This window comes from Ranitomeya imitator, chromosome 1 (genome assembly GCF_032444005.1).
Source record: "Ranitomeya imitator isolate aRanImi1 chromosome 1, aRanImi1.pri, whole genome shotgun sequence".
NCBI classification, from domain to species: domain Eukaryota; kingdom Metazoa; phylum Chordata; class Amphibia; order Anura; family Dendrobatidae; genus Ranitomeya; species Ranitomeya imitator.
The window spans coordinates 700033059-700057159 of NC_091282.1; the positions used below are offsets into that span (position 1 = coordinate 700033059).

The 24101-nt window shown below is 44.9% G+C and overlaps 1 protein-coding gene across 7 annotated transcripts in view; it reads right to left on the reverse strand.

Moving 5' to 3' along the window:
* Positions 1 to 24101, reverse strand: part of PCNX1 (pecanex 1) — a 122761-nt gene that overhangs the window by 52211 nt on the left and 46449 nt on the right. For 3 of the 7 annotated variants that reach the window (XM_069731501.1, XM_069731494.1, XM_069731524.1), the window contains exons 4-8: positions 23206 to 23245; positions 21202 to 21288; positions 11004 to 12671; positions 3814 to 3943; positions 239 to 480 (exon numbers count right to left, since the gene is read on the reverse strand). In XM_069731501.1, the coding sequence (XP_069587602.1) occupies positions 239 to 480; positions 3814 to 3943; positions 11004 to 12671; positions 21202 to 21288; positions 23206 to 23245 (2167 nt within the window). The remainder of the gene's footprint in view (positions 1 to 238; positions 481 to 3813; positions 3944 to 11003; positions 12672 to 21201; positions 21289 to 23205; positions 23246 to 24101) is intronic. The other 4 variants (XM_069731541.1, XM_069731533.1, XM_069731510.1 and 1 more) reach the window with 3 other exon arrangements.

Below are 24101 nucleotides of genomic sequence, written 5' to 3' on the forward strand. Positions count from 1 at the left end.
GGGGCTGTTAATGATGAAGGAACCCTTTTTTATATTTATATATAGCATGCAAGTATCATATTACTCTTGATACACGAGCCCCATGAGGTGTGTTTTTATAGGTACTTATGTTCACTGCGCTGTCAGAAGAGAGATCATCGGTACACGTAAAAATAAAATAAAAAGTCATCAGCCAGAAAATCTCCACATTCACACAGGGTTCTGGAATGGAAAAAGTAGAAGTGAACGGCATCATTACCCAAAATGTGCTGCATTAAAACTTCCATGTCCCCAAGGTTACATAAGGCCTGCATACCAAGTTCATCGTGCAAACCGCTATTGCCTAGGGCAGATGCATTGTCATGTGATGCCTCTAAGTGGACACTCCCATTTCTCACCAGCAAGGAGGCGCTAGCGCTGAGCACTGCAGCCTGGGAAGGGGGGCGGGACTGGATTTTGACCTGGGTTGATGGCTGCTGGCCTTGATGACCATCTTGAAGGCTACAAGAAAACAGTTATTGGGTAGATGTTAACAGGGGGTAGTGAAACAAAAACCTATGTGAACAATTACCTAAGTAGATCCTAAAAATATCAAGAAAACATATGTACTATGTCATATCAGAATGGATTTGGGTACTAAAAGATAAGATTTTTAAATCAGGTTTTTGTGATCATTTCTTGTCATTTTTATTATTACAATCTGTATTAAGGAATAAAAAAAGAAAAAAGTGCAATTTTCACATTGGCCACTGGGGCTTTTTGAGATTCTAACTTCCTGTTTCAGGAAACAACACATGTACATAGCTACAAATAACAGGATATTGAAGCCATATTTGAACTAAAGCATCTAATGAGCATGTGCAAAGGTCGTTGTGAAAGGAAAGGGAGCAGGGTAGCTGTGATATCATTTATGGTGATTGGTGGATCCTGTTTAATGTGTATAGAGGTGTTACCTGTCACTGTAATCCTGTCTGTGATAAAAAGGATGTAAACGCTTCCTGAAATGACAGGGGTTGGAGTCTTTAAAATAAAAAGACCCAGTGGCTAGTGTGAAAATTGCAGAATTATTAATTTTGCTTGAAATGGTGATTTAAAAAAAAACAAAAAAAAAAAACTCAATTTTTTGTTAAATACTAGTAATGAGCGAGTATACTCGTTGGTTGCTCGGGTTTTCCTGAGCAAGCTCGGGTGATCTCCGAGTATTTGTTAGTGTTCGGAGATTAAGTTTTCATCGCAGCAGCTGAATGATTTACAGCTATTAGCCAGGCTAGTACATGTGGGGGTTGCCTGGTTGCTAGGGAATCCCCACACGTCATCAAGCTGGCTAGTAGCTGTAAATCATGCAGCTGTGGCAATGAAAACTTAATCTCCGAGCACTAAAATACTCGGAGGACCCCCGAGTGTGCTCTGGAAAACCCGAGCAATGAGTACACTCGCTCATCACTATTAAATACATGTAACTAAAAGCTGATTTAACCAGTAAGTTATTTTCTCATGAAATTCCTTTTAACAGATGTTGAAAATGTAATACTTCTAAGACACTAGGGGCTGTCAAGGTGTAGTGTTCAGGTATAGGAAAGGTTTCTTGGATTTTATCACATCCACTTACTTATCAGAAAATAAAAGCACGTTACCTGACTGACCCAATGGCTCACCATTTTCAAAATCCCCGCTTGGTGTTAGTGGATGGAATCTCTGGTTACATCTAGATGTGAAAACCCTGTCACTGCATATAACGGTACCCACTTAATCTAGTGGGTTTGCTACAATGTACCAGTGAATATACAATCAGTGTTTTATCAGCAGGAGATTATCACTGCAGGACTAGGTGTCTTGCGTCATGCAGTCCAGCTACTCTGTGTGACCCTGCCCCCACCTCTGATTGGCAGTATTCTGACAGTGTACACAGGAAGCTGCCAATCAGTGGTGTGGGCGGGGTTACACAGAGCTCTTCATTCTGAGCACTGCTACATCTAAAGCAGGGAAAACTAGGATTCTATCAAAACTGCACTAAGCAGCCCAGCAAGTGACACATTGCTGGAATCAGTGTTTATGCCTCTATACCATGCTGCTCTAAAGTTTCCATAGCAAAAATCTGCTGACCGATTCATTTTAACAATGTATTGGTTTAAGTAGTAGCAGTCGATATAAATCTGCCAGAAGGGGATGCTGCAAGTAAAGTCTATGTCTAGATACATGAGCTGCAGGTGAAACGGGCTGCAATTAATTTCTTGTTCTGAGAGCTCACTGCAGATACGGTGTAAAATCTAGGCATAAACGTTATTTCTAAATGCAAGATGTTAGCACATGTAACTGGAGACCCATCTACTGTGACCGCCACCTATGGAAAGGAGGGACGTGTACCTGCTGGATAGGCCGGCCATTGACTAGAATGGGCCTCTGGAAAAATCCATGTGAGTAGAGCAGACAGTGTTGTGACACTACCCCTGTTAGCACAGTTAAAATAGGTTCTTGTTATTGGCGGGGGTCTCAGCAGTCAGACAAGTTACTGGGGTTTTTCGGGCTTCAGCTAAACCTCTGCAGCCACCCAGATTGGCGAATCCTGTATGCATTATGTACACTGTCAGGATTCCACATTATTGCAATATGAAGAGGTCGTCATGTGACTATCAGCATGAGACTTGCATGTGCCAACTAGATTCTCATCTGCGTCCCTCAATAGAAGAGAAAAGCGGAGGAGATATAGTCAGTATGTGACCACCTTGATAGAGGGGAATCTGGACTCCTGACAGTGTACATAACACACAGTCAAGATTCACTAATACGCATTTACATAGGGAGTACAATAATGTAGTGAAAGCCCAGAAAACCCCTTTAATGGCATATTCTAGAAATACGTCTCAACGTCTGTAGTAAGATAGCAATTTAAAGTAGATCTGTCACCAGGTCACACAATACAAACTGCATACATTGTTAAATAGCCCTCTTAGACCTGGTGAGTCTGATGCATTTACTTTGATAGAACAACTCAGAAAGCCTGTATGGATCCTGATATTAAAGATGGGCATTTTAGAAGTCTGGATAAAGAATGGGAGAGCCAAATCTATTCGGTTTCCACTCATCCAGCCTGACTTGCAGCTTGAAGTGAGCAGCATGAGATATCCGCAGCAGCAGAGGGCCAGGATTCAGTGTAAAGTTTCAAAAAGGATTCTGCAGCCATTCTGACTGGTTTTTTTTTTCTTTTAAAGTAAGCATACGAGCCTCATCAGGTCCAGGATCTACTTAAAATCTGGGGACTGATTCGCTTTAGCAAAAAAAAAAAAAAAAAAACCCACAATAATGAAAAAATAAAACTTATACAAGATTTATTTCTTTACTTGTCATATGTGACCAGTTCTTACAACATTTTACTCAATTTAAGCAGATTCTATGAAAAATAATCTCCTTAATCCCTGTACCATCCACTCTTAACTTGCTCCACTACTGGGCCGAGAGGTTTGATCTACTAGTAAAGCCGCCATAAGTGGAATTAGGAAAGTGCTGAACAGGATCAGCTTGACAGAGAGAGGATAGCGGAAAGATTGACAGTGATTGGCGGTTTAATTCTGACATTTTCAGAAGGCTGCCTTAATAGTGTACTATACAGGTTACTGGTAGTCAATGACAGCATTGCAACAGAGGCATGCAGATCACATGCTAATGGTGTCATGCAGAGAAAGCCGATAGATAAAAGGGGAAAAAGATCAAAGCAAGAAGTATGTATTTTAGGGTATTAGCGTGACAGGTGCAGGGGGTGGGGGGGAGTGGAGCAAGCTCAGGGTCATGGCAAGAAGCCTGTAGCATGCCGTATCATGGAAGGTGGAAATACCATACCTGAGGGGTGATCCAATGAGCGATGCGGGAGGAGTGGGATTACTCCCTGCATTGTGCCTGCGCCGTACGGCCTGGCGTCTAAATGTGCTGCGTTCACGGCGAAATGTTACTGTCTCCTCACTGGTGTGTGCTGCAGCAGCAAGACAGAGACTTCAGGTGAAAAACAAAAACAACTACCGGTAACTCTGATATTAAAAACTATCCATTATAATTTGCTGATACCGGAGACCATACAGCCCCCTTTTGTGTGTCAATCCCCCTTGTTTTCAGATGTTACATAAACATAATAATACACAAGAAATAAAAATGGACATGAGGCAAAAAAAAAAAAAAAAGCTAACAAAACATGAATGTCGCCAAACCCCCGGACATCATCTGTGGTCAGACATGCAGCGATATAATAAGACACGTTACCATTGGCACTGGTATGCGCTGAGCGAGCAGGAGGTGGAAATGGAGCGACTCATTGTAAGGCTCGCTCATGATCGGCAAATGTATGGCAAATACATAGTTTGTTCTGCAAATTACTGCCACAAAAATGCCTAATGCTGGGATGTAGGGAGGCAAGCTCAAAACATTACCGGATGCTCACCAACACCAGCTGCAGATCAAACCTATATAGACCCGCCAGAAATGGGATATAGTGCCGACACGGGCCAGGAATAAATGGGAAAGTATACATTTATTTCAGATGCACCAGCCTGATTTAAATTATTTTGGACAATCCCTTTAATGTTGGGTAAATCAGCCAATGGGAAAGATCATGCATGCTGGCATTGGCTCCTCTCACTCGCCCCACTCTTGGATGACCTAACAAAGAACCTTTTAACACAGTTTCAAATTTCTGTGCTAACACCTTCAGCTCCCACTAGAGGGAGCTTGGGAGATACAACCCGTGGCAAAAATTATGGAATCACCGGCCTTGGAGGATGTTCTTTCAGTTGTTTAATTTTGTAGAAAAAAAAGCAGATCACAGACATGGCACAAAACTAAAGTCATTTCAAATGGCAACTTTCTGGCTTTAAGAAACACTAAAAGAAATCAAGAACAAAATATGTGGTAGTCAGTAATGGTTACTTTTTTAACCAAGCATAGGGAAAAATTATGGCATCACCCTGTAAATTTTTATGCCCAAAACTAACACCTGCATCAGATTAGATCTGCTTGTTAGTCTGCATCTAAAAAGGAATGATCACACCTTGGAGAGCTGTTGCACCAAGTGGACTCACATGAATCATGGCTACAACACAAGAGATGTCAATTGAAACAAAGGAGAGTATTATCAAACTCTTAAAAGAGGGTAAATCATCACGCAATGTTGCATAAGATGTTGGTTGTTCACAGTCAGCTGGGTCTAAAATCTGCACCAAATACAAACAACATGGGAAGGTTGTTAAAGGCAAACATACTGGAGACCAAGGAAGACATCAAAGCGTCAAGACCAGAAACTTAAAGCAATATGTCTCCAAAACAAGTAATGTACAACAAAACAAATGAGGAACGAATGGGTGGAAACTGGAGTCAACGTCTGTGACCGAACTGTAAGAAACCGCCTAAAGGAAATGGGATTTACATACAGAAAAGCTAAACGAAAGCCATCATTAACACCTAAACAGAAAAAACAAGGTTACAATGGGCTAAGGAAAAGCAATCGTGGACTGTGGATGACTGGATGAAAGTCATATTCAGTGATTAATCGCAAATCTGCATTGGGCAAGGTGATGATGCTGGAATTTCTGTTTGATGCCGTTCCAATGAGATTTATAAAGATGACTGCCTGAAGAGAACATGCAAATTTCCACAGTCATTGATGATATGGGGCTGCATGTCAGGTAAAGGCACTGGGGAGATGGCTGTCATTACATCTTCAATAAATGCACAAGTTTATGTTGATATTTTGGGCACTTTTCTTATCCCATCAATTGAAAGGATGTTTGGGGATGATGAAATCATTTTTCAAGATGATAATGGATCCTGCCATAGAGCAAAAACTGTGAAAACGTTCCTTGAAAAAAGACACATAATGTCAATGTCATGGCCTGCAAATAGTCCGCATCTCAATCCAATTGAAAATCTTTGGTGGAAGTTGAAGAAAATGGTCCATGACAAGGCTCCAACCTGCAAAGCTGATCTGGGAAAAGCAATCAGAGAAAGTTGGAGCCAGAATGATGAAGAGTACTGTTTGACACTCAATAAGTCCATGCCTCAAAATACTAGTGATGTTTTGGAGGGGTTTTTTTTTGTCTGTTTTTCATGATTCCATAATTTTTTTCCTCAGAATTGAGTGATTCCATAATTTTTCCCCTATGCTTGGTTAAAAAAGTAACCATTACTGACTACCACATTTTTTGTTCTTGATTTCTTTTAGTGTTTCTTATAGCCAGAAAGTTGCCATTTGAAATGACTTCAGTTTTGTGCCATGTCTGATCTGCTTTTTTTTTACAAAATTAAACAACTGAATGAACATTCTTCAAGGCCGGTGATTCCATAATTTTTGCCACCGGTTCTAAGTGTAGTCCTCAGAGCTCCCTCTAGTGGTGGCTGAAGGTTCAAGGAAGTTTTGATCCCTGCTTTCTGATGGTAGGATCCAATTGTGACGATGGCACAAAGCATATACAACTAACATGGGAGTCAAAAAAGTACAGACACAAAACGAGGAGACAATAAATAGAGAACACCGTTATGGGTCGCATTACATCTCCCTACAATGAATATACCGCTCTGCAGAAGAACTTGCCTAGTCCATTTACAGTAAGTGGCTGCCTGTGACAAAGCCGGCCCTGACTACAAGAACTTCAGAGACAAAGCAGTATCTGCTCTGATGACGCAAATTCCACAAAACAAGGGCTAATTAACAAGAAAGCAGCAAATCCGTCACATGGGGACATAAATAAATGACAAAGCCACAGCTGTTAGTTGCCTGCACTTCATTCACTAACAGAAGGAAAATAAAAATTAAGACTTGAAAAAAATAACGATTTTCTGAAACCAGAGTAAAGAAGGAAAATATAAACCGCATATTACCTGAAAAGTGACAATGTTTTCCTTGATTATTATGAACAGGGTCACAACGTAATGTTATTTTGTGGCACAAGTTATTCTACGTCAAATCAAAGAAAGCGTAAAATCAAAAGGGAAAATAATGTGTTGGATATTAATGGGATGTTCCCGCTAAACACATTTATAATCTATTACAGGAGACCGATTAAAAGTGTAAATGCTGGGACCCGCACAGATTCTGCTAGCAAGTCTGCGTAAAAAAATAAATAGTGATAGATGCTTGTGGCTCATTTTTCAATGGTGACTAAGTGTTACCCTCAGTCCCCAACACTAGTCACGTTGGCTCAAAAAGTGATCAGGATAGGACAAATACATTGCCATATTATTGCGGAAGTAGGACTATATATACATACAGAATCAGCAGTTTCCATAGCCCAAACTTTAAAAAAAAATACTCTTTTTTAAGTTTGGCATGGGGAAACTGTGCCGATTGATAAAAACACAAATATATATCTCTAAAGATAGAGACTAAAGAGACTAAAGCGAGACAACAAGAGACTAAACAACAATAAGAGACTAAAGCGAGCAGAATTTCTGAGACATCCGATGGAGGACTGGACAAAGCTGTACAGATATGCACCTATATGTGCTACATTGTCTGACTAAGGCTACTTTCACACTAGCGTCGGAATCTCCCCGTCGCAATGCGTCGGGCAGAGATTCCGACGCTAGCGTTTAACGCACTGCACAACGGAGGCAGCGGATGCATTTCTCCGGCGCATCCGCTGCCCCATTGGGAGGTGGGGGCGGAGTTCCGGCCACGCATGCGCGGTTGGAAAAAGCGGTCCGTCGGGAGCAAAAACGTTACATGTAGCGTTTTTTGCTCCCGACGGTCCGCCAAAGCACGACGCATCCGTCGCACGACGCATGTGACGTGTGGCAATCCGTCGCAATGCGTCGTCAATACAAGTCTATGGGGAAAAAACGCATCCTGCAAGCACTTTTGCAGGATGCGTTTTTTCTACAAAACGACGCATTGTGACGGATTGCAGTTAACGCTAGTGTGAAAGTACCCTTAGGGTTCCTAATGGAGATTGAGGTCTGTACAACGACTTAATACCCAATTTTAAAAAAAAACAAAACCTTACATGTTCCTGCTGTAGTCTAACAGCTAAGGAAAGAACACAATGTACAGATTTGCAGCAGAAAATTTCAGTTGAAAAATGGCAAAGATCAGCAGGGAAATCAGTAGCAGAAATTCTGTACCAAATGTTGCAGATTTTAGTGCAGATTCTGATAAATTGATGAAGAAGAAAAAGTCAGAATACTGCAATCCACAACACTACATATCAGTGCAATTTATTACTAATTTTTAGTTACAGAATGAAATCTAAGTGGAGAATCTGCAGCACACCAGAATCTAAACTGACATTTCTGCAGAAGATCCAAGTTTTCTGGCAGTCATAACATAAGAGTATTTAGAAGAACACTTCCCGCAAAAAATGTTATCCCCTTATGGCTTCTAAATATGGCTGCAATGTACAGCAGGTGGGTTAAATCACTTTGCAATCAGAGTCTTCCCCTCCGGCCACTTGACCTCACAGTAGCCAGGTCAGACAGTAGTTTACAGCATACGTGGACCGGAGGGGATGTCGTTGTCCCAACCTTAGTCTATGGACTCTTGTTCTGAGGACACACAAGATTATGTGGAAGTAGCATCGCCCCACGCCACGGTCTGTGTGGGGAAAGCAAAGATGAGGAGCACTCACATGATCCAGTAGAGGACCAGAGCTGCGCTGGAAACCAGGGAAGACAGCGATCTGTGAGTATTTCCATGCACCTACACTATAGACAGATTTAGAAGGGATTAATGGGATACAAATTTTGCAGAGAGTGCTTTTTTAATTGTCCAAATAATGTCTCATCGCCCTGACCTTACACAGTGATAAAAAACAGGACTACGGATCTATTCACACCAGACAGGTGTGCATGCAGGTCTATACACCATGCATGCATAGGCTATAAGTTTACACTCGGTGCACACATCAGGGAATGTTTTCGGAGAATACACCAAATGCAAACATCTAACATGGCGGTAATACACCCTCAGCTCAGCAGTAGAACCAAAGGGAGATCCAATTTTTGATTAAGAGGTTGTCCATCCCCTTAAGATACTTCACAAAAAAAAGCTTAGCAGGGTATAAAATACCAAAAGGAGCCATTCTCATCTTGCCAAACTCATGTTCCTGGGTGGTCTTTGTATCCTGGCATTTAGTGTTCAAGTTTCAAACAGAGACAGGTGGTAGCTGCAGCTAATCACCGGCTGCAGTGGTCACATTCCAGGGATAAAATGGGTCATCGCCAGAGGTTGGGATACAGAGAACGACGGGGTATCAGTAAGGTGAATATTACCCAGTTTGCTATTTTATACCATTTTAAAAAGGCAGGGACAAGCTCTGCAAGCAAAATCTAAGGCAATCCTGGTAAAAAGCTAAAAAAAATATGAACATTAAAATTAACTTATATCAAGATTGTCAGAAAGCTGCCTAAATAATCTATAAAAAAAATGTGCAAAAATACATAGAAAATCTAACAAACTGACAGAAAAACGCTGATTTATAGAATCAATTGGCTAACCACATAGAAAGCATATGAAGGTTAAAAGAGGACTGAGGAGGGACACCCATCTACGTAGGCCAAGCATGCGACCATCAGCGACACAGGGAAAGAAAAGTCACATGTAGTAAGTCTATGCTGGTGCCATATAAACAGATTACACAAATAGAACATATGATTGACCTCAGACATGTGTCACTTCCCCGTCCCAATGTGATGCAGGTTTGTCAGAAGAGCACAGTGCGGTTAACACATTGTACGGGACAGACTACGTTCACACTTGATCACTTACACAGGACTAGGGCAGAGGAATGAAAAGATTTTCAGAATTTTAGTAAGGACAAACCTGCAGCACATCATTGCATTACGATTAAAGGTACAGGCCAGAACTAAGCGGATACCAGCCTTTAGCAAGTTAACACATCACATCAGGTGAACCACACTTAAACCTTAAAGGGATTGTTGTACAATGGACATTTATTACCTATCCAAAGTGGTGGCGATAACTGTCCACTGGGGCCCCCACCAATCACTAGAACGGGGGTCTCCAGCACCCCATTTTACTGCGTGTTGAACTGCACAATGGTCAAGCGAGCACAGTACCATTCCACTTATTCTACGGGACTGACGGAAACTGTGCTGGACTCTTTCCATCCACCTCAGACACTGGAACGACCACTGCTCCATACAAGCTTCTGCCCACTGTGCTGGGGAAGGGCCAAGGTGAGGAGGGCTGGGGGGGCTTGGGACCCTAGTAACTGTGAGAGTCCTGGCAATCACAGATTTATGCCATGTCTTATGGATGGATGATAAATGCCCAATGTGTGACAATCCATTAGCAACTTTGCTTTTTGTTTCACAGCAACAATAGAACAGTGAAGTGCACCTTGTACTTTATTGCACCAGGCCATAGATTAGGTCAGTCCTGAAAGGGAGCCTGTTCGCTGTTATACTGCCTGAATTAAGACCCTGACTGTTATTGCAGACATGTACATTTACTCTGAAACGCTGCAATGTTTAATAATAATCATACTTTACAACGGCGTTCGGGAACCACTAGCCATATCCCTGACTATTGCTTCCTGCATCCAGGACTGATTCTCTCTTACCACACACACAGGGTGAATCTAGCTGAGTGGGGCAGGGAGAAGTCTGCATGGACACCTCATCAGCTATCTTACTAACCTCGCTCCCGTCACCATTTTAAAATATGTGCTCTATTAAAAGCCAAAGTGCTTCAGCATAAAACATACATGTCTGTAATAATGGAATGTGTTGGGTTCATGCCAATCATATAATATTATGGACTACACTGGACTGTTCCCCGTCAGTCTGCAGATCCGAAGATACATGACCAACATCTATAACTAGCAATCAAGTTTGTTGATCATGTTCTGAGGACCTCACTCTCCCCGCAGTTGGAGTTCGGACCATGCATAAACTACTAAATATAATCAGCTTTGCATTCATCCACATGCGCAATTTATACAATTTCTATGTTATTCCATATCCACATGCAATTCATAGATTCCAGGCCTAGAATATGAATCCACTGTACATTCAGTAACACATACCTGCAACTGCAGATTCTCGCTCTTCCACATCCTGAAACGTAACCTGACTGGGCAAACTATTTCTTGACCGAGTTACAGACTCTAACTGTGACGCGCGACCTAGCAACGACAGCTGATCTAGAACTTCCCCCTCTTTGGCCTCTAGATCGGATTTTGAAGTGGTTAATGGTTTGATGCTTTCTGGGGCTGCCAGTCTGTTTGGGTCACCCAAGCTAACTACAGTGCCACTGTCCAAGCTCAATACCCTGGCACGACTTTTTGTACCACTTGCGCTTGAAGTCCTGCGGTTGGAGCGCTTTTTGCCGCTTCCTTCGCAACTTAAGTGAGTTCGATGGGAGTCTACGCCTTTCTCTTTGATGTGATACTTTGTCCTTAGAGCAGTGTATCTGGCCTCAGGAGACTGGCATGAGTGCGAAGTGGTGCTGGAAGAGCTATCACTGCTAAAACGATGGGCCGACTGCACGCTTGAGGTCCTGCTCAAGTCGCTTTGGTCGCTAGAGTCCTCATCGTGACAAAAACCGGTGCTGTGAGGTTTGGTATCAGCTATGCCTTGAAATGAGACGTATTCTTTGTGTCTACTGGCATCAAAACTGCTGGCTCTTTTTTTCCCTGTCCGCCTCCTGCACGATTTATGAGAGGAGGACGTCCTGTGTATTAAGCTGGATGATTTGGGTCGCACATCGCTATCCCGATGTTTAATACCCGTTTCCTTAAAGGATCTTAAGTCTACTAAAATGACTGGTTTCTCGCCCAGGTCATCGTGATTACCAGAAAGCTTCCCAGGGAGCCAGTCAACTTGTGCCGTCAGTTCATTTGCATGGGGGTTCTTGTTTGCTTCTTCAGATGCTGACGAGCTGAGACCCCTTGGACTTTGCACATCGTCAGACGTGTTGGCATCCTTGGCTTCCTGAGCGGAGTTTCTTTCTACTGCCGTCCTTACGCTACTAGTCCTTCTATCGGTAGCTGAGCTATGCTCCTCCTCAGGATCACTACAAAGGCCTCTCTTTACAGCACTTGCCTCCTCATGTTCGGATAAAATGCTCTCGACATGAGTGGAGCTCGTCTGTTCACTTTTATAGCTGCTAATGGTGCTATTCGTGTCCCTGTCTGTCCCGCTACAGTAACTTTCCGTAGATCCACTACTCCTGGTGCTAAGACTCCTTAAACTATCCATGCTTTTGTCAGACTTCATGTGTTTCACACTACCATTCCTGGAAAGCTGTTGGGCTCCTTTGCTTTTGAGACAGTCTAATTGAAAAATCCCTGAAGCACAAGCATTTTCTACGAGAGAATCTTTGGACCCAGAATGTGGTTTCGAAGCTTCAAGTTCACTAACAGGATCCAGCCCGCGCCTTTGTTGGTAGAGAGGAAAGTCTGTGAGGGAAGTGTCTGGAAAAGCAACGGCGGAGCTCGAAGTCCTCGGGACACCTCTTGGTCTGTGTTCTTTTCTGTATGAATGTGAATGCAATGGAACAAGTGAAGCCATCTCTGTGTCACACGCGTTAGACAAGGACAGATCCACATGGTGATGGTGACTGTGTGCTGCGATTGACCCTTTGTCGCTGAACTCCCTAGTTAGGTCTTTGCCTCCCGATGATATTGAAGGTTGGATGGAGACAAAGGAGTCATTGGAGACCAGACGAAAAAGTTTCTGATCCACAGTTAAATCTGCAAGAGAATAGAGGAACATTTAGCAAAACCTAGGAGATTTTTATATATCTGTCTGTATAAGATACTGTTGTGGTATAAATAATATCCTCCAATGGCAGATAAATGGGATAGGAATCAGGCCCATTAGGTTACAGACAACAGGCTCAATCATGTGTTCCCATAGGAAACATGCAAGTCTTTTATTTCCTCTCGGGTTATTACACCACGATTGTGGGTAGAAGTCTCTCTGTTATATGTGAACCACGTCCTTCCCAAATAATTCATTCATTTCTGTATTTCTTACACAAGCAGGGTGCTGGCTGTATGGCCAAACTCATAAGCTAAACCAGCCCTCTTCATAACAGCTAACAGACAAGAGGCTATAACACTTGTGTTATATAGACCGTTGATATATATCTTCTGTGTTGGAGGGGGCATCTGTTCATGCGGCACATATAAGATTCTACATATAGATCCATTGTTGCCGGCCTCTCTCTCCCTTTACCACTTGGAAGTCCCTATTTTGTGTCTTTTTTATTCTCTTTTTTTTTTGGTCCTCTTCCCCTTCCCCCTTGCCTTTTTAATATGTATTAATAAACAGTTATTTTAACTTTACCCATTGTTCATTTCACTTCTTATCCTCTGCGTGGTATACCCCTTAGAGGATTATTGCTATGTAGACAAGAGGCTGGCCTAGCAAATAAACTACAGTAAGCCAAACCCCTTTCTCCATCACAGCTAATAGACAAGAGGATGGCCTAGTAAATAAACTGAGCCAGACAGCTCCCTTCTCCATCACAGCTAATACACAGGAGGCTGGCCTAGCAAATAAACTACAGTAAGCCAAACCCCTTTCTCCATCACAGCTAATACACAGGAGGCTGGCCTAGCAAATAAACTACAGTAAGCCAAACCCCTTTCTCCATCACAGCTAATACACAAGAGGATGGCCTAGTAAATAAACTGAGCCAGACAGCTCCCTTCTCCATCACAGCTAATACACAGGAGGCTGGCCTAGCAAATAAACTACAGTAAGCCAAACCCCTTTCTCCATCACAGCTAATACACAGGAGGCTGGCCTAGCAAATAAACTACAGTAAGCCAAACCCCTTTCTCCATCACAGCTAATACACAAGAGGATGGCCTAGCAAATAAACTACAGTAAGCCAAACCCCTTTCTCCATCACACCTAATAGACAAGAGGCTGGCCTAGTAAATAAACTGAGCCAGACAGCTCCCTTCTCCATCACAGCTAATACACAGGAGGCTGGCCTAGCAAATAAACTACAGTAAGCCAAACCCCTTTCTCCATCACAGCTAATACACAAGAGGATGGCCTAGTAAATAAACTACAGTAAGCCAAACCCCTTTCTCCATCACAGCTAATACACAAGAGGATGGCCTAGTAAATTGCCAGACAGCTCCCTTCTCCATCACAGCTAATACACAGGAGGCTGGCCTAGTAAATTGCCAGACAGACAGCTCCCTTGTCCATCACAGCTAATACACAGGAGGCTGGCCTAGTAAATTGCCAGACAGACAGCTCCCTTCTCCATCACAGCTAATACACAGGAGGCTGGCCTAGTAAATAACCTGAGCCAGGGAGGCAGCCCCCTTTTTCCGAGCCAGACAGCCAGTCCCCCTCATCACAGCTAGTGATGAGTGAGGGTACTCGTTGCTCGGGTTTTCCCTAGCACGCTCGGGTGGTCTCCGAGTATTTGTAAGTGCTCGGAGATAAAGTTTTCATTGCCTCAGCTGCATGATTTACAGCTGCTAGACAGCTTTAATACATATGAGGATTCCCTAGCAACCAGGCAACCCCCTAATCAGCCTGGCTAGTAGCTGTAAATCATTCAGCTGCCGCAATGAAAACTAAATAACCGAGCACTAAAAAATACTCGGAGGTCACCCGAGCGTGCTCAGGAAAACCCGAGCAACAAGTACACTCACTCATCACTAATCACAGCTAATACAAAGGAGGCTGGCCTAGTAAACAACCTGAGCCAGCCCCCATCTCCATCATAGCTAATACACAAGAGCCTGGCCGAGTAAATAACCTGAGCCAGACAGCCAGCCCGCCCCTTCTCCATCACCGTTAATACACAGGAGGCTGACCTAGAAAATTGCCAGACAGCCAGCCCCCTTCTCCGTCACACTCAATACACCGGACTAGTAAATAAACTAAGCCAGACATCCAGCCCACTTTGAGCAGGTCGCTGGCACAGAGGGTCTCCCTTTGCTGTGGGACCTAATACAGAAGTAAAGCTTCCTCACTTCTGTACTGAAATAAGTACAATGTTGCAGTTTACACTATTAAAGTATATTAGTAAGATTTATATTCAATTATATAACAGACAAAAGATACTTTCTGCTCCTGGATACCAGTTACTGTGCTTGTGTGTGATAGAGCATGATGCGTCTGTGCTTTTCTGCTTTCTGTGAAAAGCGGATTGGAGTAACTCAGTGGGAAAATGCAGCGTGACATTTACAGTTTTATGAAGAACTAGCTGAAGAGCCAGTCTTTGCCTGGGCATAGTAGCTAACTGTTGTCCCGCTCTCTCCCTCTGCAGCCCTGCTCTCCACTGGCCGTCCCGCTCTCTCCCTCTGAAGCCCAGCTCGCCGTCCGTTCCGCATTCTCCCTCAGCAGCCCCTCTCTCCATCCACCGTCCCGCTGTCTCCCTCCGCAGTCCCCCCATCTCCACTGGCCGTCCCGCTCTCTCCCTCCGAAGCCCAGCTCGCCGTCTGTTCCGCATTCTCCCTCAGCAGCCCCTCTCTCCATCCACCGTCCCGCTGTCTCCCTCCGCAGCCCCCCCATCTCCACTGGCCGTCCCGCTCTCTCCCTCCGAAGCCCAGCTCGCCATCCGTTCCGCATTCTCCCTCAGCAGCCCCTCTCTCCATCCACCGTCCCGCTGTCTCCCTCCACAGCCCCCCCCCCAATCTCCACTGGACGTCCCGCTCTCTCCCTCCGAAGCCCAGCTCGCCGTCCGTTCCGCATTCTCCCTCAGCAGCCCCTCTCTCCATCCACCGTCCCACTGTCTCCCTCCACAGACCCCCCCACCCCCATCTCCACTGGCCGTCCCGCTCTCTCCCTCCCAAGCCCAGCTCGCCGTCCGTTATGCATTCTCCCTCAGCAGCCCCTTTCTCCATCCACCGGCCCGCTGTCTCCCTCCCCAGCCCCCCCAAACCCTCCACCCATCTCCACTGGCCGTCCCGCTCTCTCCCTCCGAAGCCCAGCTCGCCGTCCGTTCCGCATTCTCCCTCAGCAGCCCCTTTCTCCATCCACCGGCCCGCTGTCTCCCTCCCCAGCCCCCCCAAACCCTCCACCCATCTCCACTGGCCGTCCCGCTCTCTCCCTCCGAAGCCCAGCTCGCCGTCCGTTCCGCATTCTCCCTCAGCAGCCTCTTTCTCCATCCACCATCCCGCTGTCTCCCTCCACAGCCCCCCCCCCCCCCCCCCCATCTCCACTGGCCGTCCCGTTGTCTCCCTCCGAAACCCAGCTCGCCGTCCGTTCCGCATTCTCCCTCAGCAGCCCCTCTCTCCATCCATCACCAAGCGCCATATCGCGATACAGGGTGGGGAGTGCCAGCCGAGTGTTAGGTTAAGGATCCAAGGTCTGTCTGTGTCACAATAAGGATGCGAGCTGTGATATCGGAGAGAATGGTTTTGTATCGTGCTAGAGGCAGGGCCGCCATCAGGGCATTACAGCCCTTACTGCTGTATGGGGCCCGGTCAGCAGCAGTACACAGAGGGGCCCGCAGATCCGGGGCCCCACTGTTGTGCTTCTACTGATCGGGCCCCATCGTGCACTAAAATACTGTGCACTGCACACGTCGGGGCTGGGGCCCAGGAGCCTTCTTGGAGCTGTGCACGGCCGTCTCACCAAGTTGGCTGCGCAGCTCCTGCTCGGCTGTAGCTAGAATGTATGGGCTCCCTGCAGGTCCTGACTACAGCCCATACATTCTAGCAATCTCAGTAGTGAATGTGCTAGAATGTATGGGCTCCCTGCAGGTCCTGACTACAGCCCATATGTGCTAGAATGTAGGGGCTCCTGTCAGGTCCTCTCAGCAGCCCATACATTCTAGCTGCTTCACTGCTGACAACACTAGCCAGCCAGGGAACGACTGAGGTAAGTATAAAAAACATTTTTGTTTTTTTAAATGGGTGAGGTGGGGGGGAGGGAGACTGCAGATCATGGAGTGTGTTTGAGGGGGTACTGCACATGGTGAAATGATAGGGGGCTGCAGATGATGAAATGATAGGGGGCTGCAGATGATGAAGTAAGGGGGACTGCAGATAAAGTGAAGGGGGGATAGGGGACTAGATGATGAAGTAAGGTGGACTGCAAATGATGAAGTGGGGGTGATGGGGACTGTACATCAAGTGAGTGTGAGGGACGGTGGACCAGAGAACAGCAATTGAATTGAAGGTGGGGAGAGCAAATGGTGTATTGAAGGTGGGAGAGCAAATAATGAATTTTGAGGGTGGGGAAGAGCAGTCGATAATGAATAGAGGGTGGGAGAGAGAGAAGACATGACAATAAATTGAGGCAGAAGGGGCATGTAACTATAATGAATCGGGGTAAGGGTTAGAGCGGGAGGTACATAGTGGGGTCGTTGAGGATAAAGTGACTGGTAATAAATTGGGGGAAAGAATACAGGTGCTAATTAATTTATATATTAAATAGGGAAAGTGGTTATATACAGATAGTGGGCGCACAGTGAAGGATTATAATTTATATTTGGAATGGTGGGTTGCATAATAACCAATCATATTAATGGTGGGTGAACGTCTGTGTTGAGATGTGTAGTGTAGAAGAAAGGTAAAAAGTGGGGAATGTGCTCTGGAAGTGGTGCTCTAGATAACTGTGTTATTTTATGCAGAGACGAGTCCTGGCTGAAAGAAGTGATAGTGGTCTGCGCTGGCTTAAAAAGAAACGCAAAGATGAAGGACTTCAGCTAGAGACATCACGGGTGAGTCAGTATGTTACCTGTACACTGACACCATACACTGTATACTGTATACAGAGCTCCTGTGTATAATGTCACTGGTGATCACTATATTATCTGTACACTATACACTATATACAGAGCTCCTGTGTATAATGTCACTAGTGATCACTGTATTACATGTACACTGTACCCTATGTACAGCGCTCCTGTGTATAATGTCACTGGTGATTCCTGTATTACCTGAACACTGACACTATATATAGAGCTCCTGTGTATAATGGCACCTGTGACCACTATTACCTGTACACAGGCACTGCATACTAAGTACAGATCTCCTATGTATAATGGCACTTATGGTGATAGTATTTTTTTTTTTTATTAATGATCAGTATTGTACTATTCAGTCACAATGTGGTGGTAATATGTTGTCTAGTCATGGTGTGACTGTATTTGTTCCTTGTATGTGCTATTATTTGGTCACTATGTGGTGGTAATATGTGGTCTGGTCATGGTGTGGTGGTATTTGTTCTTTGTATATGCTATTATTCGATCACTGTTTGTGGTAATATGTGGTTTGTACATGCTGCGGTGATATTTGTCCCTTGTATGTGATATTGTTCGGTCACTGTGGTGGTAATATGTGGTCTGTACATGGTGTGGCTATAATTGTTCCTTGTAGATAGTATTATAGGCAGGGCCGTATTTAGAGTTTCTGCTGCCCTAAGCACTTTTAGTGCTGCCTCCCCCATTGGTGACTATGACACTATCCGCAGTGACTTTGGCAAGAATCGCTGATGTGAAAGTCGCCTTTTGCAGCAGATCGGGCAGTTTTTCTGCATCTGCCGCGTAATGGATCACTTACGGCAACACTGCGTTTGGTTTCATTCATTCCCTATGGGATTTGCGGTACTTGCTGTGATCTGGGAAATGCGGTACCACACCTCCCAACTTTTGAAGAAGGGAAAAAGGTGTAAAGGTTGTGGCGCACTACGTGCGCCGCGGCAAATTTTGGGCCACGCCTCTGGCCACACCCATTTCACAACTAATCACACCCATATCCAAGTCCCAACCACACCCATTCAGCACTGCTGATCACACTGTTTCATATACAATAATTAAAACCAAAAAAATATGGCCACGCAGTGCTCCATACTGTATAATGGCTACGCAGTGCTCCACATACTGTATAATGGCCGCACATGATGCTCAATACTGTATAATGGCCCTACATGATGCTCAATACTGTATAATGGCCGCACATGATGATCCATACTGTATAATGACCGCACATGATGCTCCATACTGTATAATGGCCATACATGATGCTCCATACTGTATAATGACCTCACATGATGCTCCATACTGTATAATGGCCACACATGATGCTCCATACTGTATAATGGCCACACATGATGCTCCATACTGTATAATAGCCGCACATGATGCTCCATACTGTATAATGGGCACACATGATGCTCCATACTGTATAATAGCCAGCCACACATGATGCTCAATACTGTATAATGGCCACATATGATGCTCCATACTGTATAATGGCCACACATGATGCTCCATACTGTATAATAACCGCACATGATGCTCCATACTGTATAATGGCCACACATGATGCTCAATACTGTATGATGGCCACACAGTGCTCCATACTGTATAAAGGCCACACATGATGCTTCATACTGTATAATGGCCACATATGATGCTCAATACTGTATAATGGCCACATATGATGCTCCATGCATACTGTATAATGGCCACACATGATGCTCCATACTGTATGATGGCCACACATGATGCTCCATACTGTATGATGGCCACATATGATGCTCAATACTGTATAATGACCACATATGATGCTCCATGCATACTGTATAATGGCCAACCCCCCTCCCATCATGTATGCATGGCTCATCTCCCCCTCCCTGTATGCATAGGTGGCTCATCTTCCCCTCCCCTGTATGCGTGGCTCATCTCCCCCTCCCTGTATGCATGGGTGGCTCAGGCACTGGCTCATCTCCCATCCCCCCCCCCCTTGTATGCGTGGCCCATCTCCCCCTCCCTGTATGCATGGGTGGCTCAGCACTGGCTCATCCCCCCCCTATGCGTGGCTCATCTCCCCCCTTCCCTATGCGTGGCTCATCTCCCCCTCCCTGCTGTATGTATGCAGCATGGGTGGCGCATGAGTGGCTCAGCACTGGCTCATCCCCCCCCCCCCTATGCGTGCACTGGCTCATCTCCCATCCCATCCCCCCCGGGCCCCGCCGTATGCTTGGCTGGCTCGTCATCACCCCCCCTGGCCCCTGCCCTGGGCCTGGCCGCGTGGGGGTGGCTCCATCATCGGCTCCCCGACGCGACGCTCCCATCTTGTATAGCTCGTCGGCTCCCCGTCCACCACGGTCCTCCTTCATCCTCCCTGGCTCCCCCCGTCCTCCCTGGCGCTGTCATCATTAAGTTACCTCACTGTACACCGCGGACCGCGGCCGCGCAGAAGAACGGAATCCAGGCTCCACCACCTCTGTGCTCTGTCCCACTCCCTGCGCAGCAATGTCCCTATTTTGCCCCGCCCCCTTATCCCCCCCGGCGCCACCGCTGATGCCTCCTTGCTGGCCCAGCCCCCCCCATGAAGACATGCGGGTATAAGGGGGCGGGGCCAAACCGGACTTTATAATAATAATAATAATAATAATAATAATAAATGAAAAAAAAACCTGCTCAGGTGCCGCCCCCCCTGCATTGCCCCGCCCTAGGCACGTGCCCTCGAGTGCCTAGTGGCAAATACGGCCCTGATTATAGGTCACTATGTGGTGATAATATGGTGTCTGGTCATGGTGTTGTGGTATTTGTCCCTTGTATGTGGTATTATTGGTCATTTGAAAAATTGAAAATGAAATAAAAATATACCTAAATTGTATTGCATATTTTAACAAATGTTAAATAAGTTAGAGTAGAGTAGGGCCCAGCCAAAAGAGTCTACCTTGTCGTCGTGGCAGATTAAAAAAATCTTTTGGCCAAAACAAAATCTGCTGTCTGTGTGTGTGATCTGGTGATGAGAACTGTTAATGTGTGATTGGTGAGACAGCTGTGGGGCTGTGGACAGTTCGAGGGGTGGACGCGGCGCTGGGGTGGAGCCTGGGCGGAGTCTTAAGGGGGCCCCGAAAATTTTGCCAGTATGGGGCCCCAAAATTCCTAGTGGCAGCCCTGGCTAGAGGCGCAGGTAATGTGAGGTAAGTGTGTGCGCCTGGGGGCTGGAAGTGTTAATGAAGGGCTAGGCGTGGCTTGATATACACAGCTATATATATATCCCGTGACAGGGTTTTTTTTAATGCAATAAGCAAGCACGGCCAGGTAAAGAACATTTCTTTCTGCTCTACAAAGGCTTGATAACTACTGCAAGTAAGGGGTGATTACTGCGCAAGCCTGGTGACAAAAACACACAAACCCCCTACAGAAAACCCAAACAGTGGCATTTGTCTAGCCATGACACATCCAGATTGCCACAAGTGTATTAAGTACGAGGATGCATGCTACAGACAACTGGCGGAGGAAGAAACCGGAGCCTATCGCATCCACGGATCTGAATTTACCTTGGTCTTCACTTCCGTCTTTGCACAAACTATAGCTCTGTCCGAGGCTCAGACTGATGTCATCTGAAGTCTTTGCATCTGTATCCCCTGCAGAGGCAAGAAGCGTCTTACTGATGTATCCGGAGTGAGTGCTCACCAGATACACTACACATCAATGACAGTTATGCTCTGCGGTTGCTGCGCAGATCTAGCCTAGTCACCTGAATGGGCTTTGAAAAACACTGTGTTCACAAGTTCAAAGCAATGGGATTATTCAGGTCTAAAGATTTCTACAAAAAAATTTGCATGTGTGAAGAAATCATAATAGACAACTAATTTCTATGAATAGAATACACAAATAAATGGTTAGCAAATTAATAAAAGTGAAGGTGCAGTACCCGACACCCGGCTGTGTACGGGGCTGCTGTGCTCCACTCCGTCCATTGCTTGTAACCAGCAATGGCCTGAGCAGGTAGGCGCTGATCATGGGGGGGGGGGGAAAGGAGGGCATGGGTGCTGGCTATCGAACTTCATCAGATGGGATACTGATGACCTATCCAATGGTTACACCATCAATATCCAAACCCTGGAAAACCTCTTTAAACATTTCTCTATGAGGAGGTAACAATTGATTGCTGCAAGTTGATGGCAATCCCCATCTTTCACTGTCTGAATTGCCCCCTTTATTTCCCCACACGGCGATATTTTGCCTACTTTACACCTTACTCCAAACCCAGCTATCTTCTCACCTTCCCTAACCTTAATTACTAACTGAGCTATTCCCCAGGAGCAAGGGGAAAAGGACAATCTTTGTCTACTCCCACACACTCCAGGTAAAATAAAAGCAACCCTCCCTGATGGACACATATTAGGGCCATTTTTGCACTCTCCAATCCACAATAGTGAATATTGTGACTGCATCTATACACTATAAACTTACTCATATACCAACAGACATATTAACCAACATGCAGGCTGCATTTGCTGTATATTTCCTTTGTAACAAATCCGCATTGATCTCCATCAGTGACTAAGCGGGGATCACCCCACTTTACTGAATAGATCCCCTCTAAGATATTGGGGCATCTGTCGACTTGTGAAAACATTTTAGAGGTCCAACATGGGCACCGGAGGAGTTCCTCTTTAATAGATCATATTAAGCACACTTCCTCAACATGTTCTCTTATAAACTTCGTTAGGTGGACCATATGGTCTGGAGTTTCCTCCTTTCTAGGGTCTTTAATAACTTAATTTCCGCTACTGTTCTAGTAGCACTTTCTTAAGTCTATCATGAAGATTTCAATTTTTGCTGCGTATTTGTCAAGATCTCTCTCTTCCTAACTTGCTTGACCCACGTGCTTTACAGGAGAGTATTCCAGCAAGTCCTTGGTTGCACTAAGGGTAAGTTGTTCACACTAGGCGTTTTTTAATGCAAATTTTCAGCTGCATTTTACAGTACCAGCTATATCTTATAGCTGAAATATTTCTTATGTCAGAAATATCATGCACACACTGTTTTTTGTCACCAAGATTTTGTGCTCAGCATGTTTTTTTGCACAATAGAGCATGTCGCTCATGTTTTTTTTCCAGAGTTTTTAACCCATTCACTTGAATGGGTGGTGAAAAAGACACTGAACATCCGCAGCAAAAATGCAAGCACCAGGTTTTGCAGCGTTTTTTGTGCCAAAAACGGATTCTGTAGAATAGGACTTTTTTTTTTTTTTGCACTAAACGTAATCAGCATGCACAAGAGAGACCTAGCATGCCAAAAATGCAAGAAAAGCATATTTTTTTCTACAGCTTCTTTGTTGCCAAGAGATCAGGTTTTGCTGCAGAAAAAAAAACCGCAAAAAATGCCTAGTATGAACATACCCTAACACTACTTATTTGTGGTCTTCTGATGGTGTCACTGAATGTCATGTTCAAAACTGGAATGTTTTTCCTCAAGTGTAGAGAGTTAAACAAGTTATTAATCAAACTGGAAAATATTATGAGCCAATCCAAACTAAAGTTAATAACTCTTACCTTTACTTGTAGACGCAGCTCCATATCTAGACATCCCAACCTGTGGAGTGGGGAAACAAAGAAATAATGTAATCAATGTGGTAAAGCTTGGTTGTAAAAACCTACATTTATTAAAAGAGTTGTCCACAACTTTTATATTGATCACCTATCCTTATTAATGGGGTGGAATAAGCACCGATCAGCAGTTTCCAGTGCCGACAGCAGCCCATTGTGATTAGCTGCAGCACAGAACAGCTCCGCCAACTATATAGTGGCCACAGCAGGGTACTGCAGACCAGACCCATTCATTCGAATAGAGATCAGTCTGCGGTAGCAGGCTGCAGCCACTCGACAGCTGATGGGAACTATGCAGCTGCACAAGTGATAGCAACATCTGGCTGTTATCGGGAACTGCACCCCCACCAATCTGGTATTGATGACCTAGCCTAAGGATAGGTCATCAATATATAAAAGTATTTGACAACCCCTTTGTCACTCACAGCAATCAGCAGATATTACATTTGTGGCTGGGACTTTGGTAAAGGGGTTTGGCCTTACATTTATGGTCTTTATAGCAGACAGTAATTGCGAAGATCTGTGGGCCTTGTTGTGCTTTTCCATATATTTTATGTCCCTGCAGGAAGGCAATTCAGTAGCTAACGATGTACGAGTTGCATCTGGCAGCTAATAGCCATGGCTCAGCTTGGATTTCTGCTACAGAGATTCTCAGCTTCAAAGTAAGGTCAAAGTAGCCGTTCTAGTCACGACCTAGCACAATCTAACAGAGGTTATAGTGAGGGCTGCATATGTGTCTCACAGTAACCTGTGATATTTAGGAATCTTTGGTGACTACAGTGGCAGTTCTGGTCCCAATTTCAAGCTGAGGCTGGAGTCACACTTGCCAGATGAAAAACCGG